This window comes from Arvicanthis niloticus, chromosome 29 (assembly GCF_011762505.2).
Source record: "Arvicanthis niloticus isolate mArvNil1 chromosome 29, mArvNil1.pat.X, whole genome shotgun sequence".
Lineage (NCBI taxonomy): Eukaryota > Metazoa > Chordata > Mammalia > Rodentia > Muridae > Arvicanthis > Arvicanthis niloticus.
In genome coordinates, this window is record NC_133437.1 from 20,772,811 (window position 1) to 20,790,504 (window position 17,694).

The 17,694-nt window shown below is 37.9% G+C and overlaps 1 protein-coding gene across 4 annotated transcripts in view; it reads left to right on the forward strand.

Moving 5' to 3' along the window:
* The window catches only part of Cert1 (ceramide transporter 1), a 95,975-nt gene that overhangs the window by 40,441 nt on the left and 37,840 nt on the right, over window positions 1–17,694 (forward strand). For all 4 annotated transcript variants that reach the window (XM_076927213.1, XM_076927215.1, XM_076927214.1 and 1 more), the window contains exons 4-5: window positions 16,130–16,237; window positions 17,289–17,427. In XM_076927213.1, the coding sequence (XP_076783328.1) occupies window positions 16,130–16,237; window positions 17,289–17,427 (247 nt within the window). The remainder of the gene's footprint in view (window positions 1–16,129; window positions 16,238–17,288; window positions 17,428–17,694) is intronic.

Sequence of the window (17,694 nt, forward strand, 5' to 3'; positions counted from 1 at the left end):
GTCAGTTTATATTTTGTACTTTGGTTTATGATTTGAGACAACACTAAGTAGATTACTTACTAAGATAAAATATTTTATATTTAAATCTCTTGGCACTTTGCCCTTCAAGTGAGAATGATGTTTAGTCTTTGTAAACTAAAAGCTATGTGAATCTGAAGTTTAGGTGACTGGTTTGTATTTGGATTAAATGAACACTTTCTGGTATGGATATGCCTCTATATTTAAGAGTCTCTGTGTGTATTTTTTTGTGTAACCAATTTATAAAAGAAATGTATAAATTATTAGTGTTATTTTTTAAAATTGTATTACCTACTATCCCTGGTATCCTCTACTATAGTTAAAATTCTTGTGATAATGACTAAACACAATATCAACATTTTAATTTCAACAAATAAAAAATATCAGAAAAGTAAATTGGGAACATTTTATCTGAGCAATGAAAAAGAAGAAATGTTTTTAAACAAAATCTCAATTGTTCGATTTTACCAATAAAGGAAGGCTCAGGTCAGTTGCTGGGGTGAAAGCCTGCCAGCTCAAGGAGGCAGAGAAATCACCCAGCTGACCTTCCTCCTCAGCCAATGTCCCATAAACAGTCTGCCGTCCCAATGCCATGTCAAAAACTTCTTGAACTCAATGTTCCTCCCTTCCATTTCCTGTGCGTTTCTTTATCTGTCCCCCGACTTTAACTTCCTCCCAACGTTTCACTTCCTGTCACCTGGTTGTTTTCCTTGCCTCTTGACGTTTGGTTGACTTCATTTAATCTTGTTTATAATATTCAAGCAGAAAGATTAAAATCCAAAAGATTAAAAATGTGTGCCAGAGCTGAACCACACCAGAGCTAGAAACAGGGTTTCCAGTAAATACCACAATCTCAGGGTTCAGTGTGATCAAATATCCTGCAACATTTACCCCTTTCTGTCTAAATAAAAAGGAAAGCTTTTAACTGTAGTGCAGTAAAGCTAGTTACAATAATGAAGCTATTTCTGCCGAGCTTTCCACAGTATCTAGCTTGGTGGTATTTGGTAGTCTTACATATTTATCATACATGTAACTGAAGACATTAATTAACAGGACAATCATTTTTCTATGATTTTGTCTAATCATAGAAATTCTTATAAATCAGTTTGAGAAGTTCAGACTGCATGTCAGGTGTATGTTTAGTCTTGAGTATAGTCTCCAGTACCACAAAACAAAGAGCAAAAGCAGAAGTTAATAGTGACCAAGGGTCAGTGAGGGTATGAAGCTGCAGAAAGTCAGCCAGTACTGATGGAGCAGGAAAGTGTGCAGATATTTGAAAAGACAGTTCAACAAGTTGAACATAGATGTCTGCTTAGGTCAAAGGAATATTAAAAATTTGAAAAAATACAAACATTGATGTGAAGATACATTCAATTATGCTCTTTAGATTATGAGAATAGAGGCCAGTGTATGTTCTATAATAAGTGATAAAATTGTCCCAAGCTCCAAAGAGTATAGAATACCATACTTGATCAGAGAAAGTTTCAGCTGTGCACTTAACTTCTAAGTGCCCTGATTGTTAACAGAATCTGACTATTCTTTAGGCTTTGCCCTCTGGGACAATTTATGCAGGTTAATTTTATCCTCCTCTCTTTCTGTCAGTTCTTATTTTTTTGTAACTTCTGTTCACTCTCCATTTCTTCCCCTTGGTTTGTTACATTCTTTGCTTCAATTCAACTTCAACTTCTACTGCCCTAAACTCTTGGTAGTGCCCAATTGAAGAACAATAGATAAGGGGCTGGAGAGATGGCTCAGCGGTTATGAGCACTGACTGCTCCTCCAGAGGTCCTGAGTTCAATTCCAAGCAACCACATGTTGGCTCACAACCATCTGTAATGGGATCTGATGCCCTCCTCTGGTGTGTCTGAAGACAGCTGCAGTGTACTCATATAAATAAAAATAAATAAATTGTTTTTTAAAAAAGAAAGAAAGAAAAAGAACTTGATTGATTTCTTTTTCATATCAATTAGTGTAAACTGATTACCCCTGGTCTAGTCTCAGTTAATCATACAATTATAATTATTTTTGTTTAAAGTTATGAATGGGATTAACAGTTATACTTGTGAGGCCATCATGCTGAGATCATCTAAGGATATAAGAATGGATTCTTTTTCTCTGCCAATTTAAAAAATAATTAAAAAAAAAACAAAACAGGAAAAGCAAGGTCTCAGCATTCAGCCAAGTTTTATTAAAAGCAGAAGTGCACAGAGAGACAGACTCCCTATGTAGAAAGAGTTCCAAAGATGGAGTCCAAGTTTGTCTGGCAAGTTTGTCAAGCTTTTCTGTGTTTTGAGGTAGGGTGGGTTCTCCTTCTGCCCCAGAATTGTCTAGTGTAGGCTTTGTATAGGAGCACAGAAGCCATACAGAGGGAGGAAACTGAGTTGTTCTCACCCTAGAAGCCCTGGTGGGAGGCTTGAGACCTCTGGCAGGAAAAATCCCATTTCTTTGCCTTGGAGAGGAGGAGCAACAGGAAGTGAAGAGCTTAGAAGAGAAGTAATTGAGCTGCCTGGAGCTTCTGTCTTCTGTCTGCCTTCCAGGACTCTACTTCTAGTCCTGCATAGGCAATGTCATGAAAGTCTGTTGCTGTTGTATAGTTTATTAGATGTAGAAGTGTTAAAAATGTTGAGTCACATATTTTCCAGGAACAGTGTATGTGATTGTTACTGCATTTTCAGCTCATTTTTCTATTCTTGTCACTTACTTTAGCTAAGAAACAGGTGAGGGCAAAAAATAATGTTTAAGTTCTATCTCATATCGCTAATATAAACAACTTTAAATATGAAATTACATGTTACAAATATATGCCATTTTATACAATAGCTTAATTGTATAAACAATATTGTATTAGAATTTTTCTCTGGGAGGGAGGACTTCTGGCAGTCACTAGAACAGATGGGCCCTGCTTTTCTGTATTTAATACAGAAAAGTAATGGTGGGCGGCATTGCTTACATGTATTGACAGTAGTAGAAACACTTCGCTAAGTCATGCATGTATTAAACACTAACTGAGAAAAATGTTTCTTTTTAAAAAGATCAAAGGATACAGAATGATTCTTTTCCTTCAAGTCTTTTAGTGGGAGTCCAAATAGCACTTTATTTATATTGCCTTTAGTCCCTGACAGATGTTCTCGGTTCATCTGATAGTGATGGGTGAGTGGTAGCACTGAGGCAGACTAGGTACTAGAATGAATGAATGTACCCCAGTCTAATATTATTTTTATTACAGATAATTCCATTATTTTTCAGACACATGAAACATACACTTCATAGACTAAAAGTAAGGCTAGTACTAGGAAAACTTAGGTTACTCTAAAGTTCTTAGCCTTTAGTTGTTTGGTTGTTTATAGTCCTACCCAGGAAGTTGAGGGATAAAAGGAGTAATTACACATTCAAGTGGATTGTTATTAGAGTATCTTCAAATATAGGTGTTACTCCAAGCTTATATGCTGATGAAACCTAATGGATCATGTGACCATTGATCAGTCAGTAGGATGTTATCCAAAACACAGTACCCTAAATGTTAAAATCTAGTTAAAGTCAGCTTTTTTTATGACTACATAGTTGCATATCTTCCCCATATGATTAAATCTGACAGGTCTTATGTGTTTTAAATCCATCCTGCAAATTTTCTTTTTGTATATACTTTACAGGCTTCTGTGGTGTTTTAATTACAAGAGAAAAAATAGAAAAACACCTACTTTTAGTCTTATAAACCTAAACAATTACTCTTCATTTAAAAACATTCCTTATTTTATGTACATTTTTCCTTCAGTCATTATTTATGAGTGAGGATTTTGTGAGATCACAGAGCAGAAATTCTTTTTGCCACCTATAAAAACGTCGTGCCACCAAATCTGCCTGACATAAGTAACTACTCTGAAAGTTGGAAGTCCTCAGAAGGCTTCCAGCTTCTAGGGTGGAAGATAGGCATAAATAGTAGAATATTGTGAATTTTGCCTGGTTTCAGCTCGTACAACAGTGACAGTTACCCATCCTCAGCCTCATAGCTGTCAGGTGTGTACCTAGTTTGTGAGAACAAAGCTGGGGACAAAAAACCCTTGTCTTATAATATGGAGATTTGTCCTGTGATTTTGTTTATTAATGCTCTTTATTATAGCTTCAAGCAAAGAGGTTGGAAGTGGTTTTGTATTTGTAGTCACACACTGTAGCAAGATTGTCCCCTTTATTTTGAAGTGATTGTTTTAAATGATTATTTATTTATTTATTTATTTATTTAAATGTGCCTTGGTGTTTTGTCTGCATATATGTCTGTAGGAGGGTGTCAGTCACCTGGAACTAGAGTTACAGATGGTTGTGAGCTGACATGTAGATGCTGGGAATTGAACCCAGGTCCTTTGAAAGAACAGCTACAGCTCTTAGCTGAACCCTCTCTGGCCCCTTGAAGTAATTTCATTCCCTCACTTTTTATTTTTCTTTCCCCTTTTGGTGGCAAAATGATAAGAATTACGAGTTTTTAAATTGCTGACTATATAAGGGAAATTACAAAGTAACTTGCATAGGTAAGAAACAACACAGGTACAAAAAAGTCTGAAGAAGATTTTATTAACTTTACACTTCAGACACAGAGATGGTCCGTGGACTGTAACACAGTAGTAAAAAAGCTTTGAGGAAAGGAGGTATGGTTGACAGAGTGCAACACTGCTAGATTTAAATATTCTAGTCTGCAGCAGCAAAATAATTGTAATTCATATAAAGAAACAGGAACAGATGATGCTTTCAAAGGAACAAAAAAATAGAAACTATCCCTGAAAAAAAATCTGGAGGTTAATCTAGTAAGAAAAATATTAAATCAGCTGTCTTAATGGGGCTTTAAGAGCAAAAAGAGACTCTTAAATAAATTTTCAATAAAGAATCTAAAAAGAATCATAAAGAAATTCTGTAACTGAAACATGCAATAAATGAAAAGTCTCCTGGAAGTCTCCTAAAGCGCTGCTGGCCTTCAGTCTTTTTTGGAACCTGACGAAGTAGGTTCTAATACCAGTGACAGAGTACGTCACAATAACATCTGTGAACTTGACCGTGAGAACAAACTGGCAAAAAGGAAAAACTCCTTTTTCAGTGTCCTTCCACCAAAAGGTATGACCCAGATTTAGGGTAGGTCTTTCCAATTTAAAAGTAAGAATAAGCCACTCCTCCTAGGCATGCCCAACTGATTGAATTTTAGTAGATAAAGTCACCTTGACAACCAACCAAGAGCAGCTATTACACTCTCAGCTTTCTGCATGTGGTTGAAAATGGACGCTCTCGGTGTCCTAAGTTGGTTGCCTGCTATCATACCTTCCTCACCATTATGGACCCTCCCTCTGGAACCATAAGCCTCATGAGACACTGATGTACAACTTGGTCTTGGTGTGTCATCAAAGCAACACAAAGCAACCAGTAGGGAAGTTATTATCAGAATGGTTTGTTGCTGTGAATAGCTTGTTCGTTGAAGGTAGACAGATGAGTTTAGAACTCTGGACTCATACAGTGCAGTTAAGTATTGTGAGCAGAGCTTATTGCTGCATTCTGTCAGCTTTCTGGAAGACAGTACATGCTGAGAAGAAATTGGAAAATGGAAGCCTGGATTATAGTTTTTCAGAGGGAAGCAAGGACTATATTGGAAACTAGGCTAGAGGACATTCATGTGAAATTTTGGTAAAGAATCTGGCTAAGGCCAGAATCTCTGTGCTAAGATCATTTCTGAGGTTAAATTAAAAAGTAACTCCTTTAGGCCAGGAAATTTCAAGATTCAGGTCTATGGCATAGTTATTACATATAGTTCTTATGCAGTGAAATGCAATGAAAAAAAAGTGAATGAGACAGAAAGAACTACAAAGTGTACATTTTGGAAAGAAAAAGTGAACTAGGGAGCTTAATGTTACAGCCAAGGCATTTACTTTGAGGCTGTAACTGTTACAGACATTGGCACCCTTAAGAAGAGGCCTCATTCTCTTCATGGGAACAGTGAGAAGGGTGCCTTCTTGAAGACTTCACCCAGTTAAGCTTCCAGGTTGTGAAAAAGAAATCCCAAGAAAGCAATTGCTTCAAGATAAGTAAGAAAGGTGCTGCTACTGTAGTCGAAGGGGGTAAGTATCCATTCCAAGCTGGCAGCTAAACTTGAAAGTGTATTGGTGGATTTGTAAATGTGAAAAACACAAGAGCGAGTTGGGGTGTGGAGGGGTCATGAATTCTTCCTTCTAGGTTTCAGAGATGCTGAGACTAAGCAACATGTGGATGTGGCCGTACAGCGCCCCTAAGAGGTCAATGGGTGGATCTGTGAAAGTAAAGTGTAGCACTTCATACATAGGACTTGGAGGCATCAAGCTAGAACTGGAAGCCTTCTTCCTTTGTGTTGAGACTCATAGTTTTAGAAGATTCCATGCAAATTATCAAACAAAAGGAGCCATTAGTAGTCTTATCCAATTGGAAAGCCTGTGAACCACAATGATGACTGGACCAGCAAGATAGCCACAGCCGTGCTGTTAGTGGCTGTAGTATCTCAGGAATAACCAACGATTATCTAATAGGCTTAGGTATGCTCAATAGGAAAGAATTTTGACAGATGCTGTAAAACTAGCCAGCTCCTAGAGAGATTATAGACCCTAGAGAAGATCCCACCACTTTTAGGTCCTGAATACAATATAATTTCTGTTTTCTAAATATATATACATACAGATTAAGTGTATATACTTAGCTCTCACCCTTTATCAAAGAAGTTTCTTTTTGTAATACACAGCCACTGTTACAGAGATCTACAACTAGTCAAATTGTTGAGAATTAGTGACTTTAGGGTTTTTAATTCCTAACTGGTAGATCTGCAAAGCAACTGCACCTAAGGCTCAGAGAAAATCTTGGAAGAGTGGCTGAAAAAATTGGAAGGACCAGAGGCCAATGATGTCTACTGTTTGATAGTGTCTCCTAGATGACATGGAAAATGCACCCATGAATTCTCAACAATATGGTTGCCTGTAAAGACCAGCATAATACCATCACCAGTTGACATGCCAATGCAAACAGAAGAATTTTCACCTGATCTCACCACTTGAAGAAGAGCTACAGGTGGTCATTGGCTGCTGAGAAAGGGATAATCAGGTTCCTCCAGGGAAATGCTCCCCACTAGGGTGTCCAGCCCCAGGTGCTCAGCCCTGGACACATGAATATGTAAGCAAAGCTAATTGCATTAAGTAAGTTATATATACATGTGTATGTGTGTCTATATATTTATATACATACAGATGTATATGTATACGTAGCAGTAATAACTGAACAAATCATTAATTTGGGAGGGAGGGGAATAGGGTAAAAGCTGGAGTTGGGGGAGGGAGCTATGAGAGTGACGGAGATGCAGTGCTGGTGTAGCTTGTGTATGCAGTACTCACAAGGGAACTTAGAGAACAGTGAGCTCTGGCTGGAGGAGGAGCCCCCAGACGGTGGCGACATCAGAACCATGAGATGTCATCTGAGAAAAGCTGCATATAGGGAGCATAGTTAGCTCGAGAGCATTTAAAGTGAAATTTCCAGACATTGGGCTTGGGGCTATGTAATTTGTTCTTTGCCCTGGCTGGGTTTTGGTCTCGCTTTGGTCCAGTATTTTCTCACTGTGCTCTTCCCTTTCCTTTTGGAATAGGAATGTATATGATATGGCATTGTCTGTTAGAATTTTGACACTTGCTGTTTGATTTTACAGGGGTTCACAGTTAAGAGTTTACCTGAACTCTCAAAAGACACTTTGGATTTCAAGAGTGTTAAGACTGTGCAAGACTATAGAGACTTAAAGTTGTCCTAAATATATTTTTCATTATAAAATGACCACTAGCCTATATATGGTCCATAAAGTAAAATGTGGTGATTGTTTTTAATTTTGTGTGAGTGTGGGCATTTTGTTTGCATGTATGTCTGTTTACCATGTCTGTTTACAGGCCTAGTGCCTGTGAGACCGGAAGTGGGCATAGGACCCCCTGGGACTGGAATTACACATGGCTGTTAATGACCATGTGGAGTGTTAGGTGTTGAACTGGGGTCCACTGGAAGCGTTTCTAACTGCTTAGCTGTCTCTCCAGCCTGAAATGTCATTTAACTGAGAAATGTCCCCCATCGGCATCATGTATTTGAGCATTTAGTCTCTACTCACTGGTGCTATTTGGCAATTTCATAGGATCTTTAACGTCTCTGTACAGTAGCAGTTAAAATCTAAAAAGGAAATAACAAAAATTAAATTCATAATAGTATAAAAAAGAATTAGCCTAAATAGTCTTGAACAGTGAAGACTGTTAAAAGAAATTAGAGGGGTGCTAGAGAGAAGTCTCTTAGAGCACTTGCTGGTTTTATGAAGGACTAGAGTAGAACTCTGGGAGTGTTCTCTGCATCATAGTGTCTTATATAATGTAAATGTTTAGTTGCCCAAAGTGTTTATAACAGTCTTATATTTCTAAGAATTGTATTTTTGAGAATTATAGAGTACATAACATATGTTTGTTCAGTTGGTATATGCCAAAGAAAATAGGAAGAAACATCCCTGTCTTAGTTACTATTGTATTGCTGTGAAGAAACACCATGACAAGCAACTTATAAATAGAAGCTTTGAATTTTGAAGGGCTTGCAGTTTCAGAAAGTTAGTCCACAAACATGAAGGAAGCATGGTTGCAGGCAGACAGGCGTGGTGCTGGAGTAGTACCTGAGAGTTTATATCCTGATCCACAGGCAGCAGGCAGAGAGCTCAGTGTAAAAGGAATGAAATATTCTAGCTAGTCTATAAAAATCCAGATATTTTATTAACAAGCTGTAAGCCTAGATTGGGCAGGTTTTGGAGCTATTTCAACTTATATCCCAGTCAGATGTCCCATTACTTGCTGTTTCTCTGGCCACGTACTCATGGTCCATCTCTTCTCATGGCAGCCTCCTCCTCCCTTGGTTTTGTTTTTTCTCTCCCCCTTTTCTCTCCTTGCAGTCCCCAGCAAGGTAATTGAAAACCTGCCTACTTCTATCTATTGCCCAATCGTAGACTTTGGCTTTCATTGACCAATTAACTTGGGGAGCAAGGTTACATAGCATCATTTGGTATACATGAGGATCTCATCGTTGGGGGCAACCTGATCTTGAAGACCAGTATTTAACTTTTGAATACAAGCAGCATCCACCAATCTCCTACAGCTCAAGACTGGCCCTAGCATGTATTTAGGAAATCTCTTAGCTCTCTACTAGTCACAAACCTTCTAATCCTCCTACAATAGTCCCACCAGCTAGGGACCAGGTATTAAATATATAAGCCTGTGAGGGGCATTCTTATTTAAATTGCCATGTTCTATTCTCTGGGCCCCATTGTAGGTTTGTAGCCATTATAACGCAAATTTCATTCAGTCCAACTTCAAAAGTCCTCAAATTCCTTTAGAGTCTCAACACTGTTTAAAAGCCTAAAGTCTATTCTGAGACTCAAGCCAGTTTCTTAACTATAACACCCTATAAAGTGAAAAGTCAGGTTACATACTTCGAGCATACAGTACACAGAAAATACCATTACCATTCTAAATGGGAGGAAAGGGCATGTAGTGAGGAAATACTGGACCATAGCAGACGGAAACCCAGCAGGGCAAACTCCAAACCCTCTAACTCTGTCTGACATCAGATAGCTTATTAGGTACTAGCTCTTCAGTCTCCCATTCCCTCCAGCGTTGCTGAATGAAACGTCGGACTGTTTCCACACCCTGTCTGCAGCTCTTCCTGGCAAGTTTCTTATGGCTCTGGCTTCTCCAACATCTTGAGGTCTCCAATGCAACCCAGGCTTTACCTTCAAAGATCTCATGAAGGTTTGTTCAGGACTCCATGTAGGGACTTCCCTGCCGTATGCTTGGCCTTAGCCTTAGCAGCTTTCCTCAACTTCTAAAGAAGATTCCACACTGCTTTACTGTTGTATCCTTTATGACTAAAGCCAGAAGCACAAGGCTGAAGCTGCCAAGTTCTTGTACTTGCTCGGGATATAACCTTCCCCCTCCTTGAATTACATTTGCATAAACTTTCCATTGTTGATCTTTAAAAACAGATAATTCCTTAAGCCCGCTGGGGTCTGCAATCCTTCCTCCTGTTCTTCCATAAGAGTCCCCAAGCTCTCAAATACATTCTAGAATAAATGACTTCTTTATTGTATTACTGATATAAAATATTTAAAAGTAGTCGTAAATGAAAAAAGGTTAACATTTTATGCAATTGTGTATCTGTGGTTAACAAGACCCTGTAAGTCCTGTGCAGAAGGTCAGATACGAAATGCTAAGATCGACACCATTTAACAAGAAATAAGAGAAGTAGATTGCTGTTCTTCAGCCTGAGTGAGTACACAGGGGAGAAACTGTAAGAGGACAAAATCAAAGCGGTTAGAAATCTGTGTCATCAATCTAAATTGTCTTAATAGGATTTTTCCAGCTCTTGTCTTTCTCTTATCCCTTTCCTCTTTGTTTTTCCCTCGTTGTCCCACCCCTTTCATTTCCTATCTTTTTCCTGCACAGTTACGCTTAAGCTGTTCAGCTGATCTTTTGTCAGTCTGCCAGGACTGCCAATACCTGCCTTTGTCTGAGTCTGAAGTACAGCACCAGGATACCTGGATGGCATGTTGGGGATAGGCATATGAATCTAAAATTGAAGCCCAGATCCTTTTCTAACTAGTAAATACTGTGAGTGAACACAGTGTATAAAATCATCTGTATAATGAGGATAAAAAAGGAGTTATGCAAAGGAGTTAAATGAAATAATAATACATAAACAACACTCATCCGGCTGGTACAAAGGAACCCTACCTCTTTTCCTGTACTGTTGCTTTTAGTATGATTTTCAGTGTTGCTTTCTGGAATAAATGTGTTAAAACATACTATTTTTAAAGATTTTTGGAGTTTTTAAATTATGTGAGGGTGGAGTATGGCATGTTAGTGAGGTGTCACTGGAAGCCAGAACAGGTTATCTGGTCCCTGGAGCTGGAGTTAGGATGGTTGTTTGGCTACTAAAACATCTGTCCAGCCACTCATATCCATTGCTCTCTTAAGATATGGCATCTTGCTTCCCATAAGGTTTGCTTTCATATAGCATGGCTCCCAGACTGATTGATGTTGTAGTTCAGCTGTTTGGGCTTTTTAGAATTTCTATTTCAGAAAAAGTCCTATATTTTGATGCTAATATTTTTTTTAATTTCTCCTTTCCTATAATTAAAATCATGACTAGGTAATTTTTGACACTATATGAAAATTAATTTTTGTCTGTTTCTTTGCTGTGTTACTTGCTAGTGATTGTTAGTAGGAAAAGTTAATTATTTTTTAAAAATGTTTTAAAATTTTAAATCCAATATTTAATATATTTATATGTCACCTTTAGGGCTTTGATGGGTTAATGATACAAAATGATAGTTAAATTTATCTTCTAAGTAGTTAAATTATCAAATTTATCTAGTAACTTTAAGATAAGTAAATTTGTAGGCAGTTCTACTTTATTAAGTTCATAGCTTTGAACTGTATGATTCAGTGATAACATTCTGAAGTCTGAAAATCCCAAGCACATAGGATAAAGGAATTTGTCTAAAGGTTACTATAGTTCTTTGACCCACAGTAACCCCTGTCAGCTTTTCAAGCAGACCATTGGAGTGGTATGCTAATGACTCCCTCTACTGGACAGACGCAAGAACTCTTTTACTTTTGATTTTTTGTTTGTTTGTTTGTTTAGAGGTTTTCGGTTTTGTTATTGTCATTGTTTTTCTGTTTTCTTTTTGTAAGGAACAAATGTTATAACATAGGCATAGTCTCATTACTATGATAGAGAGAAATACTTATATATGATATTTGTAATGTATATCCTTAGCCAGATGTCATTTTATATCTGTGTAAAGCATGTTCAAGAATACTCCTTTTAAACTCTGGCAGTTGAGAAAGAAGAGGTTTTTGTTGCAGAACAATGAAAGGGAGACTTTTTTTTAACTGATTCAATTTACATCCCACTCACTGCCCACCTCCTGGGCAACCCCTCCAACAATCCTTCTCACTCCCTTACCCTTCTCCTCTGAGCAGATGGGGCCCTCCTGAATATCCCCCCACCCTGACACATCAAGTCTCTGCAAGGCTAGGCGCTTCCTTTCCCACTGGGGCCAGACAAGGCAGCCCAGCTAGAAGAACATATCCCACAGACAGGCAACAGCTTTAGGGATAGTCCCCACTCCAGTTCTTCAAGACCCACCTGAAGACCAAGCTGCACATCTGCTACATATGTGTGGGGAGGCTTAGGTCCAGCCCGTGTATGGTCTTTGGTTGGTGATTCCGACTCTAAGAGTCCTAAGGGTCCGGGTCAGTTGACTCTTGGTCTTCCTGTGAGTTCCTAGCCCTTTAGGCCTGTCGTTCTTCTTCTGTTCTGTTCTTCCATAAGGGTCCCCAAGCTCCAGCCACTGTTTGGCTGTGGGTGTCTGCATCTGTCTGAGTCAGCTTCTGGGTGGACCCTCTCAGAGGACAGCCATGCTAGGTTCCTGTCTGCAAGCATAACAGAGTATCATAGGGACTGGTGTGTGCCCATGGGATGGGTGTCAAGTTGGACCAGTTGTTGATTGGCCATTCCTTCAGTCTCTGCTCCATCCCTGGTCCCTGCATTTCTTGTAGACAGGATAAATTTTGGATTGAAAGTTTTGTGGGTGGGTTGGTGTCTCTATTGCTCCACTGGGGTTCCAGCAAGACTATGGGAGGGGTCTCTTCAGGCTCTATATCCCCGGTGCTGAGAGGGGGAACTCTTTCTTCTCCTTCTCCTTCTCCTCCTCCTCCTCCTCCTCCTCTTCTTCCTCCTCCTCCTCCTCCCCCTCCCCCTCCCCCTCCCCCTCCCCCACCCCCTCCTCTTTGTTCTTCTCTTTTTATTGAATCTTTGTGAATTTCACATCATGCACCCCAATTACACTCATCTCCCGGTCCCTCCATACTCACCCTCTGCCTTGCAACCTCCCCTGAAGGAGGTTTAGGATACCTAGGAGGTATCCTAAAGCAAATATTGTGAAAAGAAAAGGCATTCCTGTGGTAACTATTTGTATTCTGGGTGAGTAGTCTGAGTAAAATTTGGGGTTTTCAAAATAGTCATAGGTGGGTGGCTAAAGGTTGTGAGTTCAGCTTCTTTCATGTCGGAGAATGAGTGAGATTAAAAGACCAGCATTCCTTTCGAGGATTAGCCCCAAAACAGCACCAATGAGATAACGCTGTACTGTGACTATCACTTCTCCCCATTTCCATCTACCTCTACCATACTCTGCCCTCTAAAAAAAGATATTTCAAATTCAAATTAATGTTGCTTTAACTGCTGTATTCAGTTTCTGTACATTTAGAATTTTTACTTGTCTAACAAAGGTTTTGTTTGTATATTGACATCTTTGGTAGATTTGACTTGAAAGAAATACAAAACCAATTTAGAGCACTATGTTTATGTATTGAAGTAGCCACTATTTGCCTAGCTATTTTGTTACCATGTGACTGTTGTTGATATCTTATTCTGCAGCTCTCATTCTGGTATCTCAACTGAGATACCAGTGCAGTTAGCAGATCTATAGCAACAAATCTTTATTATTTACATTGAGTATCAAAATTAGGATTTGTTTACTAGACTGATTTTCATAATTTATTATGGAATTTATTTAAGGGAAGTCATTAGAGTTAAAACAGGTAACTAATCATAATGAGTATCCATCTATTATTCATGATTTAGGGTATATTATACCAGTATTGTAATAGAATCTGTTTTATCATGTCCTTGTAATAAGATGGTATTGCCTGTTGTAAAATACTGGAACTTGGAGAAGGAGAGGCTCTAAAAGCTGCAGTGTAAGAAACCTTCAGTAAAGCTCTTCCTTGTTTGATTTGTTACAAGGCCTTCAAAAGCATCACTAACATTGACTTGCTCTATACACGACTTCTGGGTGTGAGCAAGTGAATGAGAAGAGTGGATATATTTGCATTTCAAGGCCAAGTTGTTGAATTTTGAATATTTAAAAGATCTCTATAATTGTTTTAAGTATCTTTAAAATTGGACTGTAAATTGTAGAGAGCTGTTTTATTTAATTTCTGCTTACAAATGACTCTCATAGATATCTGAGATACTTAATTTCCAAAAGTCCTTAGAATTTTTTTTCTATTAATAGAGGTATTCTTATTTCTAATTACAGTCTTTGGCAAATACCAAACCCATTCTGTTAAAATGTAGAAATACTAAATTTACAAGTTAGCATTCTTGTGAAAACAGAAGAAAAAACTCAAATTGCTTTAAGGGCAAGTGGAGCACCTACCATAGGATTTCCAGTGGATATCATTAAAAGAGAGGAAACCTTACTCTCAGCTACATGATTGCTGTAATTACAGGTCCATTTTGGTGTGATCCTGTGATAACTAAAATGGACTTACAGGCTTATTTAGATTCTCAAATTTTACTGATTTTAGTTTATTCACTGTTAGCATTTTGACAAATAGACACCCTTAAAATTTTCTTGTGCCTTTTTATAGTCATTATTTAGTACACTCTGTGACATATGTTACACTCTGTACCCTTACATCCCCTCTCATCGTAGTTTTGCTCTGTGTGTGCATGTGTTTGTGTTGTTGTTGTTTACAGCAAGACCCTGTTTCAGTGAAAAGGAAGGATAGAAAAGGTAGAGGAGATAGGGAAGGAGAAGAAATTTAGTGATTAAGATACATGATCTTGCTTTTAGTATTAATGTTTGAAAAGGCTATATGATTTTCCTCCTTTCAAATAAAGTATAGTTACTAAATACAAATACTTGTTTAAAACCGTAATAAGTATAATGTGATAGTCTACCAAATGATACAATACAGAATCCTGGATTTCTCCAACAAAAATATTTGATCTGCTGTAATTTATTTTATTATTAGGTTTATTTATCTTATTTTACGGGCATGAAGTGTTTTATGTATAATTATGTCTGCATATAATTATGTGCACCACATGCATGCCTAGTGACCATGGAGACCAGAAGAGGGTTTTGGTTCCCCTAAGACTGAAGCTGCAAAGGGTTATAAAGTACCATGTGGGTGCTGAGAATTGAATCCTGAGTTGTCTGCAAAAGCAACAAGTGCTCTTAACCACTGAGCCAGTTCTCCAGACATGATTCACAGTAATCAGATCCAAAAACTTTGGTTTCAGGGACTTGGAAATTTTTCCATAGATGATTGCTTTGATGATATTACTAGTGTTTGGTTGAGAATAGAATATAAAGTGGATGTTATGAAAGGTATCCATTAATATAAACCCAGTGTATTATGACAATGCTGGGTCTATACACAAACACCCAGGAGTCCAAATTACCTTCCATGACATAATGGACTAGCAGAGTTGAACGGTTCTTTGTGTCATGAGCTGTCAAGGTAACTAAAAATGTGAATATTTACAGTCGGCTTTCAGAAAGATTTAAGTCAAGTAGCAATTTTAAAATATAAACTATTAAAATTTTATGCTAAACCTATAATTATAATAAGAATGGTTGAAATACAGAGACAAGGGCTCGAGAGGTAGCTCATCAAGTAAGAGCACATACTGCCCTTCCAGAGGACCTGTGTTCATTTTCCAGCACCCATAAGCAGCACACACCACAGCTCCAGGAGATTGGGAGCCTCTAGTCTTTGTATACACGCACACACATACACACGCACATACACACTTAAAAATAATACAAAATCTTTTTATGAAGAAAGTACGGATACACTGGGATAATAGGAAAAGTTTCACTGTAGCATTATATTTAAGCTTCAGTGACTCCTAAAGAACAAAAGTACATTGACACTATTTCTTCTGTAGCTCTGGCATTTTCATCTTCATTGAAACCCTTCCCCAGTTTCTGCTCACCACTATTCTCTTTCGTTGTGAATTTGACCACTAGATCCTGTTGTTAAATAACTTGTTTAGCCTGTTAGTGCAACATATAGCATTCTAAATGAAAATGTCATCAGAGACTGGAAAGGCAAGTTTTACATCAGTGGGTTGGCTATTTCTTAAATAAATTCAAATTGGTAATTACTATTATAATAACCTCGCTGATTTTTTTCATCCTTTTAAATATTTCTATTTAATGTTTTTAATGTAGACTTTACTTTTACTTTTTCAGACCGAATCAGGATATGGATCTGAGTCCAGCTTGCGTAGACATGGCTCAATGGTGTCGCTGGTGTCTGGAGCAAGTGGATATTCTGCTACATCCACATCTTCTTTCAAGGTTTGTGACTATAACACTTGAAGGAAATGGCGTGTGAGTTTAGTATTGGACATTGTGAGCACACGTAGGTTTTTTATTTTTATTTGTGTGTGTGTTTGTGTCTTTGTGTGAGTGCATGTGCACACGCATGCATGCATGCATGCATATGTAGAGGACAGTTAGTAGGATTCAGTCCTCTCCTTTCACCGTTTGGGTCCCAGGAGTTATCCTCCAGTTAACAGACTTGGCAGTAAGCATTTTTATCCTCTGAGCCAACTGATGAGTCCTTGATAGGTTTTTTTAGTTTTTTAAAAAAGAACTTTTCCACAATGTAGTTTATTTGAAGTTGTTATAAAATAAGTTTGTAAGGGATGAAATCATGGTATATACAAATATAAAATGAACATGTTAGATTTTATTACCTCATTCATTAATGATGTAAGACACAACTTTACAGCTTGGTTCAAAGGAGACTCTAGAGAATATTAAAATGATTGCTGGTGTACAACTGACCAGCATCCGCAGGGTAATAATCAATGCCTTGAAGAATGTGGCTCACTTGACCAGCTTGTAAGTTTCCTGGGGTTGATCGCCGCACTGCAAAAGTAATCAGTGCTTCTGCACATATCAAAGCTCTCTTACGTCTTTTGAGACAAAATCACATAACACTATTTGATTTTCTATTAAAAGACTTGTCAAATAACTCATATGCAACGAAAAGGAAAAACGTAGGTGGTCTGACTTTATCTTCCCCTCGGGGTTTCCTTGACAACACTCATCAATACTACTAAATTACATCCAGTAATGATGAATTTGTCCATTTCAAATTTCTGTCTATGTCTCTTCACATGATTTTAGCAGATTATCAGGCTTTCCAATTATCTATGGGTTTGTCAGTTTCAAAGCCCTCTTCAAGCCTGTTCCTAGGAATATTACCCTGAACTTCTTAGCTCTAATTACCCCGTTTACTCCATGATAGGATGTCAGCCTAAAAGGTGACCAAATATCATAGGGCCAACAGCCAAGATTTATTTTACTTGACTCACATACCCTCTCCTTTTGTGTTTTGCAGAAAGGCCACAGTTTACGTGAGAAGCTGGCTGAAATGGAAACCTTTAGAGACATCCTGTGTAGGCAGGTTGATACTCTCCAGAAGTACTTTGATGTCTGTGCCGATGCTGTCTCCAAGGATGAACTTCAAAGGGATAAAGGTTAATTAAGATGTTACCACTATTTTTTACTTGGAGAATGAGTAGATTTAAAGCCGCTAAATCTTAGTGGGTAATGTCTTTAAGTAATAAAGGTAATTATAGTCGCTTTTGTCAGAAACTACTAGTATAACAGATTTCAGTATCCATGTGACTCGAGTACTTTAGTAACATACTAATTCATTTCTGATTATCCATACCTGATGCCATTTAAATGATACTCTATTATGTTACAAGTAATATCTTGGTAATATGGAGCACCTCACATTA